We start from the raw sequence: 27,663 nt of genomic DNA, 5'->3' as shown, positions 1-27,663 counted from the left end.
TTAATACACATGTATATTTCAATAAGTAATGTGTATTGGAATAAGACAATGAAATTAGAGTGGAGTGCATAGATGAGGAAAGGTAAGTGAACTTTTTTTACATCGTTTTTGGCAAAAACAAAAGCATAACACTAGATGTTGCTTGTTAAACATATAACCATTATCATATTAACATGGGTTTCTCTCGGTAATTTTCTAACAGTTTGTTGATTAATTTAGTTCTCTTTTCCAAAATAAAAGTAAAAAAGTACTAGCAAAATAATTTGTTCTAATTGAACATGTTTCCTAAAACAAGTCTTATTGTGATAATCATTATTTTTTGTTTGCTTGTCCAGGAACACAATATTCAAAATTAAGTGATAAAATATAGTTTGCCTAATTGCTTCATCAGAATGCAGGATAGTGCAAATTTGGGAAGCAATGTTGGTCATAACCATGTTAGTCATTGTAACTTCACTATAACATTTAGGGAATGTGGTATAATTGTCAATGATTGAGACAACCATCGACCAGAGTCAAAATCACGTGGATGTAAGCAACCAAAGATCACCAAATATCCTTTATCAAATTTACTTATAAAATGTTATACAATATAACAGATTACGTTATTGTCGACAATTTCATATTGGTTACTTCATTAGGGCAATAAATTAAAAAAATATATATATTTTTTCATTTTTCTGCATGTAAATATAAGAACAAGAGACTTTGAAATGTATACACAAGTTGAAGTGTATTTTAATAGGTGTATTAAAAGAGGTTTAGTGTAAGACGGCAACCCTTCATCACACTACAAAATACGTATAAGAGATAAAAACAATACACAGGCAAATACTGTGTATTAAGCTAAAAAGCATCCCCAGTCTACTTAATGGAATCAATTAATTAAAAATCTTCCATTTTTAAAAAAACAAAAAAAAAAACAAAACAAAAGAAAAACAAATAGGATGAGCAACAAACCCCTCCTAATTTGTTACAAGCACACTCGTCTGTGACGGCAATAAACTAGTTAAATTGAGAACTCAGTCATACAATTTCATCCGTCGAACTAGTGAAGAAAATATACAACAAAAAGTTCAGATAAACACGTAAATCTATAATATCGGGATAACAGAAAGAAAAAAAATAGATGCTTATATCTAGCTAATATAAAAATAAAATGCGGTATGTCTGCCGAAACCACAGGTACTTGTCTCTGAATTGTTTTACCTATACACTTTTGTGTGTTATATTAAAAAGTTCCATTGAATTAGAAACATGTTTTTGGATAGCCGATAGCATGTGATCATGAATAAATATATAAATAGATACATATAAACAGATACATATCAATAGGACGTTTAATAATATATATATATAATAATGATTTATCAATTTGTTTTCATATCATAGTTTAAAAAAATAATGTACATCACCGTTTTACTTGTAACCTTCTTCAGAAAGATTTTTCGTGGTTCGAACCAGTGCGCGTTATCGTTCTTCCTATTTGATCCCTTGTTTCACCTTTTCACATGACAGTCTCAATTATCTGTAAAAGCTGCGTACATACGTATAATCATCTCCAACTGAGGTAAAATAATAGGTCGAATGCATATGGATCTAAATGAGGCGTATTATTGCCAATAATGTATCAGTGAAGTTGTGGGGCTTATTGTACAAAATTGAACCAAACTGGCTGTTTATAAATATTTATTATTCAATATTCGGTTCCTGTAAATGTTTGAAACAAAAAGCATACTTTACTTTCTTTCACTTTTTATACGTCGATATCGTTTAATGCCCCTTTAACAATGAACCAAAACCTATACATTAGTTATAGTAAGCTATAAGAGAAACCGGGATGACAAAATTTACTATATTTAAAGTAGAAAAAAAACCAACCGATTTATCATTTTTATACTAAAATACCTAAACAAAAAACAAACCAACATAATGAGACGGATACAAACTGAAACCACCGGATTATAGAATCACATTTAGAATGCGGAGGGTTACACTCAACCATCCACTGCGTGATTACAAAATCCCTGACTAATATTTTATACGAGTAGATCATTTACGTTTACTAAATCTAAAACATCACTACAAACACGGATATAGTGTACGAGAAAGGAAAACTACACCCTAAAAAAGGTTTCATAGGAAAATCATTGCCGAGAAAGGAATATTAACAATAGGGAGCGAAAAATCTTCTCTTTTGTCGTAAATTTTAGTATAAAGTTTCCTTCGTTGAACTACAATATCGAAATCAAGATTCGTCCTGAACATGCATGAACTATTTGCCACTGGACGTAAAGCAACCAATAATCAATCAATCAATTCGAATCAAGAAAATATATATTTTTATAATGTAAAAAGTAAAAACAAAAGTTACACTCTTTTAATTTTCTTCCAGAAACAGAAGTCTAAATCATTAGTTTCCAATAGCTTACTCATAGTTTATTATCTCACAAGCATTATGACATTTTAATTACCGCTCTTGTAAAACCGAAAGATGAGTGAGACTGGACGGAGCACTATATCTTTCACATTACCAACAGAACGAACCTGGGAAAACAGTGATGATGGCGAGGAGGACACTCATATCCCAGAACAATCTAACCATACGAAAACTGAAAACATTACATTAAACAAAACAACAGGTCTGCAGTTATTTAGTGACAACATCATAAAGCAAGACCAAAATGCCACATCAAAAAATTCCAAGGAAAATCAACAAACAATAGCAGATGAAACAATAGCGTCAGGTGGGAAAAGTAGTCCAGAGAACATGGATAAACATGATGACGATAATACGGAGATTATTGAAAAAGTAGCGCAGAGTAATATAACAGATAACTTTTCTATAACAAATTATACACAATCAGAAATTTCAGAGCAAACAACTGAATCAAAAGAGTTATGCACTAACGACCAAGTACCGCCTATTGACTTGAGTGGAAAACGCAATGAGAAAGAAAACAATAAAGATGGAAGTTCTCGAAAGGATAACATTAAACGGCACCCAAGTAACAGAAGGGTTCAGAAGGTAGGGTTTAGTCCTAGGCGACAAACTATTGCTCTTCAGAGAGAAAAACACAGAAAAGAAGAAATCCGACGACAACCACTAGAAATAAAGCGACAGTCTCTCGACATAACAAGTTTGAAAGACAAGCAAGACGACAACCGTCGTCAGTCGAGACTTCCATCACTTCAAAGTATGGGATCAAACATAGCTAACCTTCTTAGGTCAGCTCGACAAAGGTAAGTAAGAAATCAAAATAACATTTTACTGAATGTTGTGTGTTCGACGCGCATTTCTGGCTTTACCTTTATCAGGAAAGCTCAAAGCCAACTATTTGAAAGCCAATGATGTATAAGTACCGAAACATTTGGAGAGCTATATTGTTCTTAGATACATGATTATTTTATAAGTAGTTATGTGCTTTGAACAAACTAAACTGTCAGTGCTTGCGAGTACTCTAAGTTCTGTACTTAGTGTCTTTTTTGTTGTGGGGATTTATAAATACCCCGCCACGTCTGGTCTGTTTGTTACTTGTTTTTCTGATTTGTATCGATCTTATGAATTAAGCCCTTTCATCTGATTTGTATAGTTTGTTCATACATTGTGCTGTTACACCGCTGTCCCATGTTAGGGGGACGGTTGGGCGACAGCAAACATATTTAATCCCGCCACATTCTGTATGTGCCTGTCCCAAGTCAGGAGCCTGTAATTCAGTGGTTGTCGTTTGTTGCTATATATCATATTTGCTTTTTGTTCATTATTTTGTACATAAATCAGGTCGTTAGTTTTCTCGTTTGAATCGTTTACATTTGCCATTTCGGGGCCTTTTATAGCTGACTATGCGGAATGAGTTTTGTTCATTGTTGAAGGTCGTATGGTGACCTATGGTTGTCAACTTCTATGTCATTTGGTCTCAGGTGGAGTGTTGTCTCATTGGCAATTATACCACATCTTCTTATTTTTAATCGTCCTGAACATGCATGAAATATTTGCCACTGGACGTTAAGTAACCAACAATCAATCAATCTTATTTTTAAATATGACCAAAAGGGACGAAAACAATTATACACCATCATGATAAAAAAAAGTCATTATCTATTTTTTCATGAACCTTTTGATTCAAAACCAATCTAATTAAAATTAAATCCTTTAATTGCTCCCGTTCTGAAGGATTCACCTTGATGCGCGACATATCAGAACAGGAGCGATTAAAGGATTTAATTTTAATTAGATTGATTCAAAACGTGTAAAATGGATCATTTTTGAATGAGAATAAAGCGTTATTGAATTCTAGATTTTTTTTTAATACAGATGAACGTGGATACTACTATACAAGATCTTCTTATAACAATTCCAATATGTTTTCTGGCAAATAGAATATTTAGTGGAATTAAGTGCATGTATCAAACAATTAAAACAGTCAATTATTTTATATGCAATTTACCATATTGTGCAAAGTTCCCTATGATACAATTCAAATATATTTATTATGTTGAAATCATTTCTGACACGAATAATAATATGATATTTAACTTTCAAATGAAATGACGCATGGGATTAATATATATACACACATAGATTGTTCTTTTCAAAAAATAAACAGGAGTGATTTTTAAAACCAGATTAAATAATTAACAAAAGAAATAAAGATATTTTGCTGCAAGTATTATAAAATCTTTTGGCCTTTTTGGCAGCTAGTTGCAGTTGCATTTAAAAAACGTAGATCAATTTTATGTGAACTAAACTTCAAAAACAAGAAAACTGAGATGAATATATTGGAATAAAACATTAGACAATTATTTTATATATGTACAAATCGGATTCATGGAGGAGGATTTTGATATAACACAAACAGGAGATAGGTAGGGAACTTTCGCAAGGCGTAAAATAAAGGTATTTAAGCGCTCAGCAGACAGACAAGGAGACTGACTATAGGCATAAAGCAAAGGCATTGCTGCTGCGCTCCGTATACAGGTAAGAGAACTTACTCGAGACGTAAAAGTCATATATTGCTTAGTAGACAGACAAGATAACTACTAGTAATTCATGGCGTAAAAGACATGCATTGTTATGCTCAGTAGACCGGTAAGAGATTTACACGAGCCATAAAGGTATTGCCGTGCTATGTAGACCAGTAAGAAAACTTAATCAAGGCGTAAAATATGAGCATTACATCACCCAACAGACACATATAGGAACTTACATAAGGCGTAAAATACATGCATTACATCGCTCAGCAGACAGGTATGGGAACTTACATTAGGCGTAAAATACAGGCATTACAGGCGCTCAGCAGACAGGTATGGGAACTTACATTAGGCGTAAAATACAGGCATTACAGGCGCTCAACAGACAGATATGGGAACTTACATTAGGCGTAAAATACAGGCATAACAGGCGCTCAGCAGACAGGTATGGGAACTTACATTAGGCGTAAAATACAGGCATTACATCGCTCAGCAGACAGGTATGGGAACTTACATTAGGCGTAAAATACAGGCATTACATCGCTCAGCAGACAGGTATGGGAACTTACTCAATGCGTTAATTAAAGGCATTGCAGCGCTCAGCAGTCAGTCAAGAGAATCTTACTGAAGGCATAAAATATAGCATTGCAGTGCTCAGCAGTCAGTCAAGAGAATCTTACTGAAGGTATAAAATAGAGCATTGCAGCACTCAGCAGTCAGTCAAGAAAATCTTACTGAAGGTATAAAATAGAGCATTGCAGCACTCAGTAGTCAGTCAAGAGAATCTTACTGAAGGCATAAAATATAGCATTGCAGCACTCAGCAGTCAGTCAAGAGAATCTTACTGAAGGCATAACATTTAGCAATTCAGTGCTCAGCAGTCAGTCAAGAGAATCTTACTGAAGGTATAAAATATAGCATTGCAGCACTCAGCAGTCAGTCAAGAGAATCTTACTGAAGGCATAAAATATAGCATTGCAGTGCTCAGCAGTCAGTCAAGAGAATCTTACTGAAGGTATAAAATAGAGCATTGCAGCATTCAGCAGTCAGTCAAGAGAATCTTACTGAAGGCATAAAATATAGCATTGCAGCGCTCAGCAGTCAGTCAAGAGAATCTTACTGAAGGCATAACATTTAGCAATTCAGTGCTCAGCAGTCAGTCAAGAAAATCTTACTGAAGGTATAAAATATAGCATTGCAGCACTCAGCAGTCAGTCAAGAGAATCTTACTGAAGGCATAAAATATAGCATTGCAGCACTCAGTCAAGAGAATCTTACTGAAGGCATAAAATATAGCATTGCAGCGCTCAGCAGTCAGTCAAGAGAATCTTACTGAAGGCATATAATATAGCATTGCAGCACTCAGCAGTCAGTCAAGAGAATCTTACTGAAGGTATAAAATATAGCATTGCAGCACTCAGCAGTCAGTCAAGAGAATCTTACTGAAGGTATAAAATATAGCATTGCAGCACTCAGCAGTCAGTCAAGAGAATCTTACTGAAGGTATAAAATATAGCATTGCAGCGCTCAGCAGTCAGTCAAGAGAATCTTACTGAAGGTATAAAATAGAGCATTGCAGCACTCAGCAGTCAGTCACGAGAATCTTACTGAAGGTATAAAATATAGCATTGCAGCGCTCAGCAGTCAGTCAAGAGAATCTTACTGAAGGTATAAAATAGAGCATTGCAGCACTCAGCAGTCAGTCAAGAGAATCTTACTGAAGGCATAAAATATAGCATTGCAGCGCTCAGCAGTCAGTCAAGAGAATCTTGCTGAAGGTATAAAATAGAGCATTGCAGCACTCAGCAGTCAGTCAAGAGAATCTTACTGAAGGCATAAAGTATAGCATTGCAGTGCTCAGCAGTCAGTCAAGAGAATCTTACTGAAGGTATAAAATAGAGCATTGCAGTGCTCAGCAGTCAGTCAAGAGAATCTTACTGAAGGCATAAAATATAGCATTGCAGTGCTCAGCAGTCACTCAAGAGAATCTTACTGAAGGTATAAAATAGAGCATTGCAGTGCTCAGCAGTCAATCAAGAAAATCTTACTGAAGGTATAAAATTTAGTATTGCAGCGCTCAGTAGTCAGTCAAGGGAAATTACTGAAGGTATAAAATAGAGCATTACAGTACTCAGCATTTAGTCAAGAGAATCTTACTAAAGGCATAAAATATAGCATTGCAGCGCTCAGCAGTCAGATAAGGGAACTTACTTAAGCCGTAAAATACAGGCATTACAGTGATTAGTTTTCCATATTTAGTGTTAATGGTGATAACATTACTATATTTAACTTAAATACTAGTAGTAGAACTTTACTAAGGTTGGTGATTATTCAAACTCACATTGACGACAGATAGTGATCTTCGTTTTTGTTTTATCTAATGGTTGTTATTTTTTCAATTTCCCGTATATTGTAAAATTGAGAATGGAAATTATGTGTTAATACATTTTTTAGGTAAACTGATGTTGGTGATACATTGATGAAATAGTTACAATAAATAGTGATACTTTTATTTCCTACTATTTGTGTTTTAACAATTATTCGACTTCACATATTTTTGTTACATATACTACTTTAGTTAGCATTTGTTTGATTCTACATTTTCTGTTAACAGGAATACTAAATATGGTCACATTTTCTGTTAATATGAATGCTTTGTGTTCGCATTTTCTATTAACAGGAATACTCTGTGCTCACATTTTATGTTAACAGGAATACTTAGTGCTCACGCTTTCTGTTAACAGCGTACTTTGTGTTTATATTTTCTGTCTATAGGAATGCTTTGTGTTCACATTTTCTGTTAGCAGGAATACTTTGTGTTCACTTTTTTTCTGTTAACAGGAGTACTTTGTGTTCACTTTTTTTCTGTTAACAGGAATACTTTGTGTTCACTTTTTTTCTGTTAACAGGAATACTTTGTGTTCACTTTTTTTCTGTTAGCAGGAGTACTTTGTGTTCACATTTTCTGTTCATAAGAATACTTTGTGTTCACGTCATTTAATTTAGTCGGTAATTATTCGTTTGATATTCTTAAAAAGATTTAGTTTTTTATGTGTGATCATGATAATAGGTTATAACTGTACTGACTGAACATTGTGTGACAGTCCATCTTTTCTAATAAAAAGAAGAAAAAGAATATAAAGAGAAAAAGAAAGAAAATTTTACTCTTGATTTATTTGGTTTGTAGTGTAATACATGGAATTGGTCTAAGAAAACCGGACATTGTCGACAATAAAGTCAAGTTAGAAGTTGACAGATTATGGAAGATCAGGACAAATCTAATTAGAAAAGAAAGGTAAAAACTTGTATTAGGAATTATATTTATATTTCGTCTTGAATATAGATCTGTTACAGTAGCAAATATGTCTTAAACGAAATTGGGATCTTGAAATAAAAGCTATAGCAGTTTTATGGTTTTGTAAGTTAGTTCTAAATTTTCAAAAGTTTACAATAACAAATAAATATGCTTCTTTAATTCAAATTTGTTCTTATTATACAGTCAAATAGAGATTAGGACCGGATTAAATAGCATAAAATCATCTTCAATAAGTGCTGTCAATCTCAATGAAACAAAGAAAGGGTTGTGGAAATTAGTGCAAAAAAAAATAAATAAACAAAATGAATATATAATGACGGTTTTTAAATGTTATTTCCTTATTTAACACAGCCATGGAAGAGAAAACATTTTGAAGCTGAAGTCTCTTATAACTGACACAGTGGAACTACTAGGACGAGTCCGTGTCAACGTCAGAGAAAAAGAAATGTATGTACAATGTGGTTTTTATTGTTTACTTGTATAAGTTATTTTTCGTCTGTAACCTCCCGGATAATTTGAGACCACCCCGATTATTTTTATGGGGCTCCTGTTGTTCAGTCCTTAGTTTTCTATGTAGTATTTTTTTGATGTGGTTCCTGTTGCCCAGTCCTTAGTTTTCTATGTAGTATTTTTTGATGTGGTTCCTGTTGCCCAGTCCTTAGTTTTCTATGTAGTATTTTGATGTTGTTCCTATTGCCCAGTCCTTAGTTTTCTATGTAGTATTTTTTTTTATATGGTTCCTGTTGCTTAGTCCTTAGTTTTCTATGTAGTATATTTTTGATGTGGTTCCTGTTGCTCAGGCCTTGGTTTTCTATGTCTATTTAAGATGCCAATTCACACATGCTATTAAAATTAGTAATTTGACACTTCTTGATACATTTTCCGTTAAAGTCACCCATCAGTAAAATTTCATAACTGGAGGTTGCTAGCTTTGAGCAGTATACGTATCATCAAGCTTAGCAGGTCTATCATTAGTTTTTAAGAAAGTTTCAACCATGCAAAATAAACTTACATTATCCATAGTAAGATGATTATTTAGTTCATGTATTTTGCTAGAGACACCGCGGATGTTTAAAAAGTCTATTTTAGAAACTGGCGTAGCTTTGAACTTACCATTACGACCACGTTTATGCGTACTGTTTTAGTTCACCTGGCCCAAAAGGGCCAAGTGAGCTTTTCTCATCACTTGGCGTCCGTCTTCCGTCGTCGTCGTCCGTTAACTTTTACAAAAATCTTCTCCTCTGAAACTACTGGGCTAAATTAAACCAAACTTAGCCTAAATCATTCTTAGGGTATCTAGTTAAAAAAGATATCCGATGACCCCGCCCATCAACCAAGATGGCCGCCATGGCTAAAAATAGAACATGGGGTCAAATGCAGTTTTTGGCTTATATCTCTGAAATTAAAGCATTAAGAGCAAATCTGACGGGATAAAAATGTTCATAAGGTCAAGATCTATCAGCCCTAAAATTTTCAGACGCATCACACAAGCCGTTGTTGGGTTGCTGCCCCTGAATTGGTAATGTTAAGGAAATTTTGCAGTTTTTGGTTATTATCATGAATATTATAATAGATAGAGATAAACTGTAAACAGCAAAATTGTTCAGCAAAGTAAGATCTACAAATAAGTTAACATGACCAAAATTGTCAATTAACCCCATAAGGAGTTATTGCCCTTTAAAGTAAATTTTTCACAATTTTTCGTAAATTATTGTAATCTTTTACAAAAATCTTCTCCTCTGAAACTACTGGGCCAAATTAAACCAAACTTGATCTAAATCATTCTTAGGGTATCTTGTTTAAAATAATGTATCCGATGACCCCGCCCATCAACCAAGATGGCCGCCATGGCTAAAAATAGAACATAGGGGTTTACTATAGAAGGCTATGGGAAAATTGTAAAAAAAACAATTTCAAATGGTCACAACTTGAAAACTAATTTAAATAATGATAAGGGGTCTTCAGTAACTATTGTAAGACTACAATGGGATGGCCTGCTTTTAATTTAACTACTGGGCCAAATTAAACCAATCTTGGTCTCAATCATTGTTGGGGTATCTAATACTATTTATTATGATTGTAACCTTATTTTACATGATTTCCAAAACCACAGTAGATACAGGTGAGCGACACAGGCTCATGAGAGCCTCTAGCTTTTCTTACCGACCTTTGCTTCACATGAATTATCGCCAGTTACGGCGCTCACTTCTTGGCCGGTGCCCTTATGCATCTGACAAGCTTTAGCTTTGTGGCCTTCACCATTAAACCTGTGACAAATGACAGGAGCCCCATGACGACACACAGACGAAGTGTGATTTTGCTCACCACAATACCAACATAATTTAATATTGTTTGACACATTTGAGTGGTTGCTATACATTTGAGATCTTTATGGTTTGCTGTCACCGAGATGGGGATGCACCCGACCACGAGTTTCACCAGCTTGTTTTTGGGTACGATGGGAATGAGCATAGCCTGAGCTGAAGTTGTATTGTCTTCTGGATTTTTGATACGCAGGAGTTCACTCCAAACCTTCCTGTATCTTTGGCTTTTCCTTTGGGATTATGTCCAAATTCCTGACAAGCTTGGCTACTCCCTTCGTGTTCAGGTGAACCCCATCTTTGTTGTACAGAGACATGTCTATAGCACCACTCAGTAATCTGAAATTGTAGTCATTATCTATAAATAAAAAGTCATTAGCAATTTGTTTTATGCGTTCGTTGCCTTTCACAATGTTTCCCTGGCTATCATCTAGGCGAGGACACAAACCAGAAATTACTACATTTTCGCAGACAGACTTTGCTGTGGCTACAAGTATTTAATAGTCTTCGTTGAATGTGTCACTTTCAAATTTTTAACTACAACAGTCATTACTACCGACTTGAATAATATTGTTTTCAAGCTCAGTATCTTTAGGAAGCGCCAGTAGTTATATCAGTGATTTTAACTCCGCGGACACATATAGGATCCGTATCTAAGACAAATTTGTTCTTGTTAATATCCCGTATAATTGAACTACCTATCAGTAAAGAACCTGTCGATCTTTTAGTTTCCTTAAGTTTGACCGATCTGGATAATTGAGATGAACAAGGTTGGTCTTCGCAGGAGATCTCCACCAGGTCCTCATTGTCACTTAAAGGTTCTGTGGTAAGAATTGAATATACTCAGGTGATGATGAATTATTATCTTGCCTCATCCCGTTATTTCTTGTTTCGTGTAAACAGATTTTCGAAAAGCCATTTTAACTCTACTTCATAGTATACATGATCTTTATATAACTCTCGTAATCAAGTGAACTACAATTGTCATAAAATGTGATCACACATCGTAAATGGCTTACAGTTTATGAGATTTTACATACATGTACATATAACCATATAAAAGCCAAATGAATTTAACATTAAATTTGTCTCATAGATACGTCTGAACAATCCCATTATAATTATATTAGGATGTATGTACTGTTTTATTTTGTGCTGATAAAAGCCCTAGTATTTTCCAGACTCACTGCCAACTGTGATAATTGGTGAACTATCGTCAATAACATTATGACTGGTTGCTTAATATTATATTTGATATTCGTATTAAGATACATGACTATTTTGTATTGTTTTCCGTACAGTCCAAACAAATGTATAAATTATATATATTCATACTGGTTTACCAAATTACTGCTTGGTAAACATATTTTCTGTAGTTAGATTTAAAAAATATATCAAATTCATTTCTATTTTGATTTTACAGATATTCCGATGAAGATGTAGAATTTCATGCCAGAGAAATAAACAGCTTACAGTTACTGTTTCATGGCATACTGGAAATATGGTTAAAAGTGAAAGATACAGATAAAATTGAGTAAGTTGATGATGGATGGTAACCTTAGAAGAATACTTATTTTTGTTTTCTGCATGCATGCTCAATTATTTTAATATCTAGTGCAAGAGGTTTAGGCCATCTTTGTCGGTATATATTTTAATGACAATAGAAATGATAATAACATTCATTCATTATTTAAACAACAAATCGTACGTACCCCTTTTGTTGTTATAATCTACTAGAAAATGCCCGCGAAATCGCGGTACAATTGGGCAAGTGTTGAAACAAAGAGTGTCAAGGGTGCCTGTGTTTACACATAAAAAGGGGGAGGGGTCCGGATGTCGGGTGCCTGTGTTTACACATAAAAAAGGGAGGATCACTTGGACACGTCCAACGACCATTTCATTTTTGGACAGTTCTTCACCTGAGTAAAAAGGGTGGATGTCGTTTAATTTAGCAAAATGATGCACTTACAATACAATACAGGATCCTTATAGGCCTAACGGTCCTATTTTCTATCCTTTCTTTTTACTTTCACTTGGATATCGCGGGCAGTACGACGACATGAAAGCGTATAAGACACGGATCGATAACGGTCTCCGAATTTGGATATTTTCTCAAAAATTTCTGTGGAAAATAGATTGTTTCAAAGACAAATTTAGGAAGTACAAAACACTATATTTATACGTCATATCACAAATATTTCCGACTTTGTATGGTTTCAGAGGAGTTACGGCTCAGTGAAATCGGTCTCTTCTTTTAGTAGTTTAGATGTGTTTTGTATTGAATTACCTTTATTTTCAGATACAAGAATATAATTCTACCTGAGATGATGGAACTGGCGACCGATATGACTTCCTTGTATGGAGAGGTTATGGCCTTATTCTTACAAAGGTACAATGTAATAATCATTATATGGTTTTCTTACAAATGATCTTAATAATCCTACTGAACTTATAACATCTAACGTTTACAGTATGAAAAGCCTTTTCCAAATGTTTGGTAACAGAATTCCATGTGATTATCCAAACAATCTGATCACTTTTGCAAAATATAGAATGAATGAGCAATTGTTTATTAAAGATACTTAAGAGACAGTTGGACCTCACTCATTTTTTTATATAACAAAAGTAAAGTAAAAAATAATATCCACATGAAAAATATAATATATAAGCAACATTCTAACTATTCATTTTATTTTGGTATGATTCAGTTTTTGTATAATGACAGACAAGTCTCACACAAGTAGTATGCATGGAAGCAATGATCGTTCACCAAATCCTCAAAACTTAAAATCTGTTTGTATGTCATATATAATAGTACTATATTTTTCAATGTAATAATAAGATTTACAATGTGTTACAGGTTTGATTTAAATATAATCCCAATGTTACGACCTGTCCATGGACTATACTACGGATTAGGTCTACACTGTCGATATAATTGTCTGGACAAAGATATAACGTAAGCATTTATCAATAAAAGGAGATGTCGGGAAAACGTTAATGAAATAGCAACCTAACAACACAAATGTTCGAATCAGTTAACATAACATAAGCTTCTAAAAAACTGTCATCAAATTATCCTCATAGAAATATACATAAAGACATGACATATGACCGCTGCATGAGGTTCAGGCTCGGGGAACGGAGGGAGCACATGAATATGTTAGGGGGAGGGGTAACCTTTATTTTTACCTCCACGGTACACTTTCTAAAATCTCGAACAGTAGACGAAAGTATAACTAACTAATGCTAACATCTTATTACGATAACGAATTAGCTACGAAGACATTATTCATAAGAAACAATATACTAATGTTCAATAAATATTATTTTAGTTACAGAGATGGTGCTTCTACAGTATACTCGGGTTTTATATCTGGAATTCTCAGCCTTTTGAGGGGAACAAAAGTACTTCTCAAAAGACTAAAGTAAGTTCTGGTTTATCAAGAAACTCTCAAAAGAGATACAGACACTTACATATTTACGTATTTAGAGTAAAACACTTATAATATTCGCCCAAAAGCAGGAAACTTTGAATCCACACTTAGTTGTTCTGATGAATTTTATATAAAAGTAAAATAATTGATCTCTTATCGGGTAAATAAGTCACAATGAATTGTGTTCTTGATTATCTCAGCTACAGATTCATGTATGTTCTATTTGTCTTTTCTTTCCCGCCTTATCTCGTTTGTCGCTAACAAAATATAAGACTTATCACTGGGTAATTTATTGTCGTGAACTACACAACGGGTGCAACTCGAAGAATAGGAACCGCTTAATCTTCCTGAGTACCCATATTTACCCCTGGTTCAAGTATGTTTCGTGTGGACTTGTGGTCCTTCTTTTTTTTTACCTTATTCTATTGACCATGCTGTTGTCTGTCCCTTCTGATCACCAATAATTATTTAATTGCCTTTATTAATAAGGAAAGAAAATATTTTACATTATTCTTTTCACATGAAGGCCTTAAGCTTACTTAAAACTTCATTATCATTATAATTATTACTAGCTTCGGGTCAGGTAAGTTATTCTCATCATTTAGCGTCCGTCGTCCGTCGTTTATCGTCCGTTAACCTTTTTTTACAAAAATCTTCTACTCTGAACCTAATAGGCCAATAGGAACAGACTTTTCCACAAACATCATTTGGGTATCTAGTTTAGAAAGTACGTCAGATAATTTGCCTGCCAATAAACATGACCGACATGGCTGAAAAAGGAACATAGGGGTTAAATGCAAGTCGTGTGTTTTATTTTGAAAACCGCTTTTGATAGAGAAAATCAGACAAAGGCAGAATTGTTCAAAAATTTCAGATCTACCTATTCTCTGTTTATATCAAAACTGTTAGAGGACTTGTTAAAAGAGTTATACCCTTAAACAATTGGTTTTACCAATTTTTAATATTTGTGCATGTTGTCTTGAATATAAAAATAAAGAGATGCGGAATAACTGCCAATGAGACAATCACCAAAGTTCAAGTGAAGTGGATGTAAGCAATTATAGGTAACTGTACGGCCTTCGACAATGAGAAAAACCCATACCGTATAGTCGGCTACAAAAGGCCCCAACATTAAAAATATGAAATAATTCAACTGAGAAAACTAACGGTCTAATTTATAACAAAACAATTTACGAAAAACAAATATGACAGACATGAACCAACGACAACCACTGAACTAAAGGCTCCTGATTTGGGACGAGCACATATAGAATGTGGCGGTGTTAAACTAGTTTGCTGGTGCCAAACCCACCCCTATCCTGGGACAGTGGTGTAACAGTACAACATAAGAACAAACTATAAAAATATAGTTGAACTCTACAATAGATAGAAAGAAACTGTAAATAACAACAAAAATCGGCAAGACAAGATCTAAAAGTAATTTGTTATATCCGAGATAGTCGACTGACTCCTTATAGGTGTTATATACCCTAAATGTCGATGTTTTACCATTTTTTGTGTGTTTTTGCTTTTTATCACGAAAACTATAACTTTAAAAGGCAAAAAAAAAACAACCCAAAAAACAGCACGACAAGATCTGCAAATATATCAGCATGGACTAAATTGTCAGTCCGCTTCTTATGAAAGTTATTGCACTTTAATGAAGATTTTTACCCATTTTTTTGTATTTTTTCTAAGAAGTTGAAACCAGTAAAATTTATTCAAATATTAATTTTGCTATATAAGATCAACAAAAAGAGATCTTGTCCATGAATTATAATAAAGTCTTTAATGTTGGAAACTACAAATAGATCCAGGTGAGCGACAGATGCTTTTTAGAACCTGTAGTTATAATTATTATTATTATTATTATTATTATTATTATTATCTAGGACTGTTATACTAATGGTTAGTATAATAGTCCTAGTTATTATCAAGTAGCAAACAATTGTAAAGAAGTTTTATAACTATTTGTGAAATAGTTAAGTCCATTTACGTTTAATTGCCAAACATACCAACAATTACATTCAAAAGAAATATTTAACAACCTAAACCGATTACATATAGATTTTCATAACATTTAATTTATCTCAATAAAAAAATTCAAGAATGGTGAATAACTGTTTATCAGGTTTAATTTGTTTATTTAAATTTAAATGACACATGCTATATAATAGTATCTATATTGTTATCCCATTAATATCTTTCTTAAAGAAATTATAAATACACTGTATAGTACGCAAACATGAATAAGGAACTTGACAATTTGCATAGATTCATACATATATATAGATAGACGTATGTAATATAACGCATAAGATATTTTTTGAAGTCTATCATGAATAATATAATATTTAAGTATTTTTCAAAAAAGTGTGGATTAGCTATACCAGTAGAATGGTATGTATAAATTTACATTGAGATAACTTCTTTTATTATTGCTAGTCATAAAGTAAAATTTTAAACTTTTCAAACTTTCACATACGGTCTAATTTTAGGTTTAAAGAATTTCTATGTTGTGTTGTAAGTGAACATGACACACAAACATTATATATAAATGTTGACGCGTGCGGATTGTTTTTCGGGATTTACCTTCACAAGGAACAATACTTCCTTATCATGTTCACGTCCAAAAAAAAATAAAAATAAAACAAAGCCAATATATGCAAGTAGAAGCTATGTGACCAAAAGGGACGTAACAAGATAAGTAAAATCAAATAACAGTAAAAGATCAACTTTGCTCGAGGCAGCTAGAACCTTAGTCTCTTAATACTTTCTAAGTTTATCAACTGAGCATTTCAGAAAGATTTGTTGTAAATCATACCAGTAACGAAGCTGCTGAATACTGAGCTGATGATAATATGGTGGTGACTTAGGCTTAGACAAGAATCTTTAACCAATCTACTATTCTATGATGCATAATAAACCGTAAATTACCAACAAGTTTAACAGGAATAACACAGTGACGGTTGATGTCTTAGTGGAAAACTGCAATTTTGCAAATATCTGACAAAATTTACTTTCTAGTTCGTTCTACGATCGACTGTGTATACTTATAATGAAAACTAATGAGTGCAATATTAGATAACCTTTAAGGAATTTACAATTGCTTCTGTTAGATAATATTTATTAGTCACAATTGCTTCTGTTAGATGGTATTTATTAGTCACTATTGCTTCTGTTAGATGGTATTTATTAGTCACTATTGCTTCTGTTAGATGGTATTTATTAGTCACTATTGCTTCTGTTAGATGGTATTTATTAGTCACTATTGCTTCTGTTAGATGGTATTTATTAGTCACTATTGCTTCTGTTAGATGGTATTCATTAGTCACTATTGCTCTTTTTCAGATTTGAAGACGAGAATGGTAGAGAAAGGCGACGACTTGTACAGTCCACAATATGTAGATTTACAAAGGATATACAGTCTGTGTTAACACATGGTCTTCATTCGTAAGTTGAACACAACATTATTATAAATATACAATGTATACTGCGCAATATGTATAGTTTAAGATTTAGTCCTTCAATTTCAGATTTTTTCTCTCACAGAATTAACGAGATTTGTTGTAAATGATAAAAACTGTTCCAAGAGTTTTGAATAATTTTGTTGGAATGTGGCCACCATGTTATTAATGCTATTTTTATGTTTTCAACAAATGATTATTATGATACTAGAACATCAATTATTAGAACGTGTAATTTATTAATCTGAATTTTACTGTGCATAACAAGTCTTAGATAAGCCAGAAGGTATATCTACATATTTCTGTATTTGTACTGTTTAACTTTGTTTTATTTCCATGTCTTTTTTACCATCTTATAAAAAATATTGTGACATTAATGAGTTGAGTTAATGACAATCATCAAGTTCTCTTACCGTATTTTATATAGTATACTGCTCAAGTCTTAAAATGATAACCGCATTTGATCATTTTGATGTTGCCTCAATGAATCTGTTTTACTTATCTATTTTGATTGTAGCTTTGACTCTCTTTGAATTATAGCCTAAGTTTTTCTTTGATGTGTTGTCTGTGCATTTTTAAATGTATTTTATTATTTCATTTTGCTGTTTTATTTTGAATTATTTCGATACATTGTCTTGATCGTATTTTGATATGTACTCCGTTGCACGGTGTTGTTTCAGTATGTTGCTTGGAACACATTTCTTATCTAGATTTGTAGTATTGTTTTTGTATTATCACATTTGTAACTTTAATTGGTGGGGTTCGTGTCGCTCAGTCTTTAGGTTTCTATGTTGTGTTTGTTTGTCCTTTCGTCGTTTTCGTTTCTTGCCATGGCATTGTCAGTTTGTTTTCGACTTATGACGGTTTGAACGAATGTAGGACAGAAAGTTACAGACAAAAAGTCAAGGACAAAAAGTCACAGGACAAAGAGTCACAATTCAAGTTTGAGATTATTTTTCTTTGAATAAGAAAAAAAATATTTTTAAAAACATTTTTGTATTTTTCTTGAACTATTTTATTTAAAGCAACTTTGTAAACAAAATATATTACAAAAAACAAAACCCAATGATCAAATAATTGTTAAGAAAACAATTTGTCAAAGTATCTATGTACTTAAATGGTTTCATGATGCTAAGAAATATATCCTTTGTATGATTAAAATTTGATAAATCTTCATTTATCAAGGCTAAGGAACAATTTAATAATATAAGGAAATTATGTAACGAACTTCTCTTATATAGTCAAACAATTGTAAACAAATTGTTTGTGACTTTTTGACCCATCAAATTTGCGACTTTCTGTCCTGTGACTTTCTGTCCGCTTACCTTAGGTATCTTTCGCCTCTGTAAGTATTGTATTGACTTTTTTCGCATTTATCACGTGATATATTTTGGCTGTTTTTTTCCCCTCATTTATTGTAATTTACCATTGCTACATATTTGTATTCACAATTTTCATTTTAGAATATCTTTGGAAGAATACAGAAAGTTGATCCATAAATTAGGAAACCTGTGTTCTGATGCTTTTTTCACTATAGGGAAAACCAAGGGGTTAGTATAGTTGCAGATGTAAACGAGACAGAAATTCTAAACAAGTAAATTAAAGGGCAGTGGTCATGTCAGCCAAAGGGCAATGGTCACATCAATAAACCAAAAGACAATGGTCATGTCAGAATATCAAGGGCAACGGTCATATTCATGTAAATGAATCAAAAACCGATTGTTATATCAGCAAATTGAAGGTCAACGGTCACAACAAAAACTTTAGGTCAATGGTTATATCAATGAGTAAAAAAGAAACAGCCATATCGTTAAATCAGAGGTAAATGGTCATATCATTGAACCAAAAAGAAATTGTCATACCAGGAAATCACAGGGTAAACGTCATATTAGTAAATCTTATCAGCAAATCACCAAAGAATTATCATTCAAGTAACAAAAATTTAATGCTCAAATCAGTATAACAAATAATCTTTAAAGCAACATCAATAAATAAAATGGTATACAAGGACATTTTATATAATAAAATGACATGTATGGTCGTTCCATTAAACATACGGTATGAAATACATGCCATTGGAAATGCATAGACATATTAGAAGGTCAAACGGCGTGTAAGGTAATCTTATTCAACCCAGGAGTTGATCATACTAGTAGATAGTAACTGTTAAGAATAAAGAAAAAAAAACTATAAAAGCTGTACCTATTTGATTGTCTGAATGTATAAACATGCTGGGTTCAAGAATTTGTATTGTTAGTTCACAAACTGTCCTTTACTTTCACTGACTCTATATGGTACATTGAGTTGGAAACTGTAATTGGACGTAAATCGATTAATTTCATGCATAAATCCAACTCGTGCTTTTAAAATATTTTTAAACTTAGATTATATTAAATTTCTTCTAGATTATATTAAAAATTCTTCTAGATTATATTAAATTTCTTCTAGATTATATTAAATTTCTTCTAGATTATATTAAAATTGTTCTTAACATTCTTTCAAAAGGATAAAACTCTAAAGGGATATATCGTACTCTATTTGTCTACAGAATTCTAGGTTCCTTAGAAATGGGAGAAGGTGTGACAGCACTACAGCCAACAAAGTTATTAGGAAATATATCACATTGTGACGTAGTAAGGTGTGCAGTAGAAGACAGACCAGAAGTTATAAATGGGCTTGTATTTCAAGAGGGACAACAGTTAATGTCTGATATATTTCAAGTGACAGGAGCACCATTTTGTACATCCGAAAAGATTTTGTTACGATTTCCGTTATCTACTGGGGCTTTACCACCGTCTTCAATGGTCAAAGTAAAAGTTAAATATGGCACTAAGTGGACTGATCTCAATGGAGAATTTAAGGTAAAGGTAAAGTTATTTGTGTAAAGAAGTATAAGAGGAACTATTCGATATCTTAAATTGTAAAAATAATAAAATTCTTCATTCCTTCAAAGTATGTTAATTTTGTTATGATGAAATTTGTATCGATGACTGCCAACAGAAAAAATCAAAACCATTGATTGATCAAAGGTTTTCCAAAGAGAGGTATGATAGAGGGGCTTATCAATCACGACAAATAAGGAGAGGGTGGCAGTAAAATAAACAACAAAATGTACAGATAACACAATGTTCGGCCATTAGCGGGTAAATTGAAACAAAAAAAAAAGATTAAAGTTAAAGTATCTAAAATGCATCTAGATGAAAATGATACGTAATGAACAATACCGAAACATTAAAAACCCAAAACTCAGCAGCAGTCCTGTAGCAGTAGAATCGATACATTGGCGGTCAGGAGAAAAACGTGGCGTGACGGTGACGATGAAATTTTAATTGACAATGTTGACTATTTCATAACGATTTTGGCTCACTATATAAACTATCAAATTGGTAAGTTGAGTAAAACTGTACTGAGAACAAGCGAAACTACGTGTTATGAATACGTTATGATTTCGAACTCACTGATAAATGCTTAATTTCAGAACAACTACATTGAGTTTGAAGCCAAGATGATATCTGCGTTTGTGGCGGTTGTTGGATTTCGTGGCATTCACAGAGAAGTAACTACAGCAGGACACTCGTTTGTGTCGGATGACGATACACGTGTTAGAATGAGTATACCAAAAAACTCTTTTAGCGTCCCTTGCATTACTAAATTTCGGGTAAGCATATAGATTTGATTTGAAAACAGCACGATTCAGACTACTATTAAGGTACTTTTAAACGCTGTCAATGGGACAATTTGTTCAACATATTTTGCTCAAATCAAAGATAATAAAACAAAAGCGATTCACCTTGCCAGAAATTGCCCAATTCCTGTTATAGAATTCATGCAGTTCTTTTCTCTATTATCGATTGTTTTGCCAGAAGACTTTGGAAAGCAATGTAATGAACAAGATGTGATGACACGGCCACTGGCAATAACAAAGTGAATTTGTGTGCACAATTTCAGAAAGAAAAAAAAACCAAGATATTACAAATATTGTTTTTTAACGTGTAGAGGTATTGAAGCTGACTGATGAAAAAAGAATTAATATGAATCACAAAAAATAAACATCGATTGAACAATAGCAATGTAATTATGCCATAAATATATCAACAGCAGCATGACGATACTAAATAAACAAACAAAAACATTATGGATAATTCTGAGTGCTAAATTTTGTTTGCTATATAAATTATAACAAAACAAATGATGATTTTGTGAAACACTGCCTTTAATCATTCTCCTTGTACTTGCACAATAAAGACCTATAAAATATTAGGCTTGTTGAAATCTAAAACCTGCATATTAAACCAAATACGCAATTAACAATCGATAAGAAAGACTGGTATACGATGCAAACAAGATATTTGTTGATTTTTTAAGAGAAAAAACATCGTTTCCTTCGAAAAAAAAAACCAAAACTTTTTGTTAAGAATTTTCAATTTGCCTTGCATTTTAGTCAATAATAGTTTATACTTAAATAAAGGAGGGAATACATTGTCCACATTTGTTAATCTTTGGTATTGTGCTCATTGAAACGTATTGATTCAAATTGGCAACCTGATGCAGGAATAAGCGTTAGGGCTTCTTGACCCTGTCGTTCTAAGAATGAGTCAAGTTAAATGAATCAAAACAAAAACATTTTAGAAAATGAAATAGCAACAGTTATTAAAACATGTTTAAGGCAATTTTGGTAATCTCTTCGTCTTAAAGACGGTTTATTCAGAGTTTCAGGCTGAAGTGTCGAATTTAAATAATTGTGAGCTATTCCAAGATTGTTGTTTTACTCGAGAATAAAAATGTAAATTTCATTATAAAGACAGCAGCAAGTTCAAAATATTACCAATTAAGAATACAATGTCGGTATTTAAATAAGGCAGACAAGCTTAGTAAACTAGTGATAGCTGATATAAACGAGCAATGATAGTTACTGGATACGGCTATTCTTCTTAAGATGTAGACCTTTTGTCTTTTTCACATTGAAAACAAATCAAAACAAAATCAAACAGTTGAATAGCTATATGACCAAACATAATCCATATAAGGTAAATTTTGCCTTTGAGAAATGTTTTTTTTAATGTTTTTTTATTGTATTTCACGGTCTGCTATACTACAATGCTTTCTAATTTCAGTTCATTCAAATTAACAGGAACAGGATGTATGGTTATAAAGAAACATGTAAAGAGGACTGTCATGGTATTGTTGCTTGTTCTGACATTCTAAATGTAACACATGACGGAAATGTAGATATTAATAAGCCGATTCTTGTACATCTACCAATACTCCATGATATAGAGGATAGTAACTCAGAAATAGTCTTATTCGAAAGAAATCTAGAAGGCAGTTTATCAATTCGAATCGTAAATGATGCCATTCAATGTGAACCACATGGGAATTGTTACACGTTTGCAGTTTCTTGTTTGAATAACAGGTACGACTATCACAACCATGTTTATTGCAACAAAAATAACGAAAGAGAGATAACAGTTTTTGGCTGCACGCGACATGTACATCTTTATTGAACATTCATGTACTCTCTAGACCAAATGTTTGAATAGCTAGACACATGCCAAATTAGTTGCTGCGATTGAGCTTTAAGTCTTCGAGGTCACAATATTCTCAACAGCTTTCAAGATTTCTGGGATGCACTCTTATTCTAAAGTTTTAGTTGGTAAATTATGTCATTTAACAAAACCTATGTTTGGAGCTGTATCAGGTAAAATTGACCAAAACGATTTTGGATATTCTGTAGAGACTCCTTCGGTTCAATTCTTCTGTTCATTTGTTTTTCTTATAGAACCTTTGGTCTCGATCGCACTCGGAAAGTTTATTCCAGGAATCATATCTATTCCTTTAAAACAAAGAACAATTTATGAACCGACACAGGTTTATTAATAATAATAATAATGATAAAAAATACTAATAAAAATAAAAACGCTAGGGACCAACAGTGGTGTTTATTTCAAAGTGACAAAAAGTCTAATGACAATGAAACGTAATATTCTGAAAGTTCCTAAATAATTAGAAATAACACTATGTAAAAACCCAAACATTTTAAAGCATAAGATACCTTTTCACTTTAAGAAACCATCAGGTTTTAGCTAAGTTATCTTATAAATTGAAACATTAGGTATATATACTAGTCAACAAAAGTAACAATACACAAGTTCGAACTCCAATTTATCATAGAATATAATAAATAGGAAAAACTGTTAAATTATCCAATGAAAAACATTCATTTGCAAAGCAAATGCATATGATTCAAAGAATCTGTCCAAATTGGAAAGTGAGAAAATACCGTGTTATTGAACACAGGGGTCAAATTTATTTTGCGGAAAATGATGACAAAAGTCGGCACTTAATTTCGAAGATGAGAATTAAGTATTCAAATATCTGCAAAGGCATTCAAAATTTTAAGCAGACCATGTTTCCGTTTAAAGTTTTAAGTTCTAATATCGATTTTTGAATATTTGAGTGAAAATACGATTTTTGAAATAACCAAAATTGCAAATAAAAAATTCGCGTATTTGCCTTAAATCAATGGTTTTGATAAGAAAATAACACTCTGTAAATATTAGACCTATTGGGCAATTATTTACCTTGGTACAGTGTATCCAATTTCATTATTATATATGGAAAATACATTGCCTTGTATCGTTTCTTTTGTTGACTAGTATGCCATAAGTTCTAATTATAAAGAAATCTTATTTAGATCATTGCTATTTATGAGTTGACGATAATTTTGGTCCTGATAGTGTAAAAGTGTTTTTGTTTTTACATTATATTCTGTATTGAAATAAACTTTTGAACTCAGCTATTGCCAGTATTGGTGCTACGTCAATGTGTTATAAATGTAATTTGAATGTTATGCTTTATTAACAGTATTGCACTAGGAAAGGTGAAACGGAAAATTCTAAAGAAGAATAAAAATAAATTACTCGAAGAATTTGATTTATATTGTGGATTAGAACATATATGTAATATAATGACTTATATGGATAAGAACCTTCTCACTGTTGGAGTAGTAAAATTGTGGGTAGAAATAGTAGAAAAACGATTTACAACTAGGATATTAAGAAAGCGCGCAAATGAAGGACTATTTGAGGTTCCAGGTAGCAGAAGCCCAGATATTCGCATGAAAGAGCAGGATGTTGTTCGTATGGAAATGGATGGAACTATTCAGAAGATTCGTGAAATACCTTCGGAACATTATTCAATTGTATATTTGTCAACAGCACGTGATAATTACCGTTCTTTCCACGTCGAAGAACGCCGTGATTCAAGAGGTCGGCAAGTGGGAATTTTGAATTTTATAAGTGATACTCATGGAGATGGATTTTTATTACATTCAGCAACAATCGATATTAATCGATATCTTATTAGTCTGTCACGAATCCCTACATCACATTCAGATATTCGACCAAGTAAGTTATATTAATCGATATCTTATCAGTCTCTCGCGAATTCCTACATCACATTCAGGTGTTCGACCAAGTAAGTTATATTAATCGATATCTTATCAGTCTGTCACGAATTCCAAAATTATATTCAGATGTTCGACCAAGTGAAATAATTTAATCGATATCTTATAAGTTTGTCAAGAATTCCAACCTCACATTCAGATGTTCGACCAAGTAAAATAATTCAATCGATATCTTATAAGTTTGTCAATATTCGACCAAGTAAAATAATTCAATCGATATCTTATAAGTTTGTCAAGAGTCCCAGCCTCGCATTCAGATGTTCGATCAAGTTACATATTTTAATCGATATCTTAATCCCAATCTCACATTCAGATTTTCGACCAAGTTAAATATTTTAATGGATATGTTTTAAGGCTGTCAAGAATCCCTACATCATATTATATGTTCGACTAAGTAAGTAACTGAAAGATAGTATTCCTTTCACATTAAAATATAATGATTTTTCTTTTACAGAAAACAAAGAAGAATAAAAAATAACCAAAACAAAAAAATGCCAAAACAAAACCCCACCAAAAAACCAAATTACATTATCCAAAACAAACAACAACAACAACAAAAAAAACCAAACAAAAACAACAAAAGGTTCAGAAAATAACCTTACAAAACAGCGAATAATCTAGAATGAAAAGAACAAGACAACAAGAGATAAAAAAAAAATAAAACAAACCAGGAGAAACAAGAAGAAGTGCAAATAAATGCGCAGTTGGTTTTTGTACAAATAGTTTGCTCACATTGATATTAGTCGTCTTGTTGTCTTATTGGAAGTATAATACAATACTATTACTGTCTTTTAATGAGGTTAATATGTGGTTTTATTGACTTTTGAAAAACTGATATTCTCTGAGGCCGTTCAAAATTCAATTAAACCACATATTTACCGAAACAAAAGACAGCAATTGTTTTATTCCGTATTCCGAGAGAAAAAATGTATTTAATGACAATTATTTTCCCAAACCAGTTGTACATCAAACGGTTTTACCATCATTATACTCTTAAAAGCACGCGATGTTTTGCGCGGTGAATATACTTTTTCCGCAGGTGAATAATGCTGTTTTATTCAAAATCCAATTCATAATGTAAAACCTATTAAGTTTTCTCTCAATATGGAATAAATATGTTTATAATTTAACGCGACAAAACTATGTAAACTAACATCAGATGCAAACTATTTCAGCAACACGTTGTTTGAAATTGTGTGCTTTGTATGAAAATCGCTAATTTGTTGTCAGTTGTTTTAAAAATGTTATATGTTCTATATAATTAAAGCGTACTTGATCTTCTTGTTTACCTGGCAAATAACTAATGATCTTGGTATACTCTCTGGTATACTTAATACATCACGATTTCAATTTCAAACGTCTGACACGACATATTTCTATAATTTGTTGATGGCTTGTTGTTTTGTTCATACTTCACTCACTCATTGTCTATGCCCTGCGTTATTTTGTTTTAGTCATAAACCTTTGAATGCATCAACACTTTCAGCTATGACCAAATTCATTTTACTTTCATGAAACATTTAAACTAGTTAATGCCAACGTGGAGATTTAACGACATTGAACATTAACTACGTAATTATGCCATAATTGTGCTCATTATATCGTTTGCATAATTACAATAATTGGCTTAAGGTATGACTTTAAATACAAATATTACAACTGTGTTATTTACATTGGCAGATACCTATGGAAGATTGACATTTTCCCGCCAATCACGGTCATCGAGGTCATCCGGAAGATCAGTTAAGTCAACATTAGCATACAAAGCTATATTTGGTAAGTTTCATTCATAATGTCCACAAGTATAGTTCCACCGAAACAGGAAAATCTTAAAAAGTTCATTAAAGGTAGGTCGTACTTTTTCGTAGATGCAACATTTGTATTAATCAGATCCTTTAAATAAATTGAATGTTTTAATTTTTAAAAACGTTAAATTGGATGCTAAATGGAAGGTAAAATATGTTCATCAGCTATACTGCAACAGTTAAGATATGAACAATTGGTGTCCGACTTTAACAGTGCTTATTTGTTTTCAAGGGAAGGTTCGTACGAACCCCTCGAACCCCCCTGGCTACGAGTGTGCAGTCCTATCACCCGATGATACAAATGTAACACAAGAAACTTTTTAACATAAAACGCTAATGTAATATAGAATTGTTTATTTTATTTTCTGAAATTAAACTTGAAACATACTATGTTTAAATATTGATAGTTGAAGGTGATTTGTCCTTCATATATATTTGTGGAGTATAATCTTTAATTAAAAACATGTCTATTTTCGTAGAGGAAGTGCCAGTACTGAGTCACCAGAGCTTACTGATACTTGCCGGTGCAATGTCCGTAGAAACAGCGCAGATGTTGGGTGTAGAGCTCGGACTTCAAAATGAAGATATACTTAATTTAAAGACAGTCAACCAACCAACAGTTCTTACCGTTTTCGAGATACTTTGGATGTGGCGAGGAAAGCAAGTCAGTAAAAACGACGCGGACCAACTCATAGAATGTTTAAAGAGAATAGAATCGGTTCATTTAGCAAATGTGGTAGCAAAAGCAAATAGAGAAAAACGCTATTTAACTAGAACAGACTTAAAGTGAATAGTATTTCTCCATGTAATTTTTGTAAATAGTGTTTGAAGTTTCCATCTGTTCATGAATAAAAAAAGAAAATAATTTGTTTAATATATAA

The 27,663-nt window shown here is 32.6% G+C and overlaps 1 protein-coding gene across 1 annotated transcript; it reads left to right on the top strand.

Annotated features, from left to right (window-relative positions):
* The first annotated feature begins 2,437 nt into the window (after positions 1 to 2,437).
* Positions 2,438 to 27,663, top strand: LOC127731152 (uncharacterized). The gene is made up of 15 exons (XM_052240082.1): positions 2,438 to 3,243; positions 8,159 to 8,266; positions 8,639 to 8,734; positions 12,032 to 12,142; positions 12,908 to 12,997; positions 13,469 to 13,567; positions 13,944 to 14,036; positions 17,397 to 17,498; positions 18,976 to 19,062; positions 20,061 to 20,373; positions 20,991 to 21,170; positions 22,627 to 22,925; positions 24,377 to 24,918; positions 26,658 to 26,753; positions 27,262 to 27,663. The coding sequence occupies exons 1-15, from the start codon at positions 2,495 to 2,497 to the stop codon at positions 27,570 to 27,572; spliced, it is 3,276 nt and encodes a 1,091-aa protein (XP_052096042.1). The 5' UTR covers positions 2,438 to 2,494; the 3' UTR covers positions 27,573 to 27,663.

Source organism: Mytilus californianus, unplaced genomic scaffold, assembly GCF_021869535.1.
Source record: "Mytilus californianus isolate M0D057914Y unplaced genomic scaffold, xbMytCali1.0.p SCAF_2, whole genome shotgun sequence".
Lineage (NCBI taxonomy): Eukaryota > Metazoa > Mollusca > Bivalvia > Mytilida > Mytilidae > Mytilus > Mytilus californianus.
Note: the sequence above shows the minus strand (reverse complement) of the source record. Positions and strands in the feature narration are given on the sequence as shown.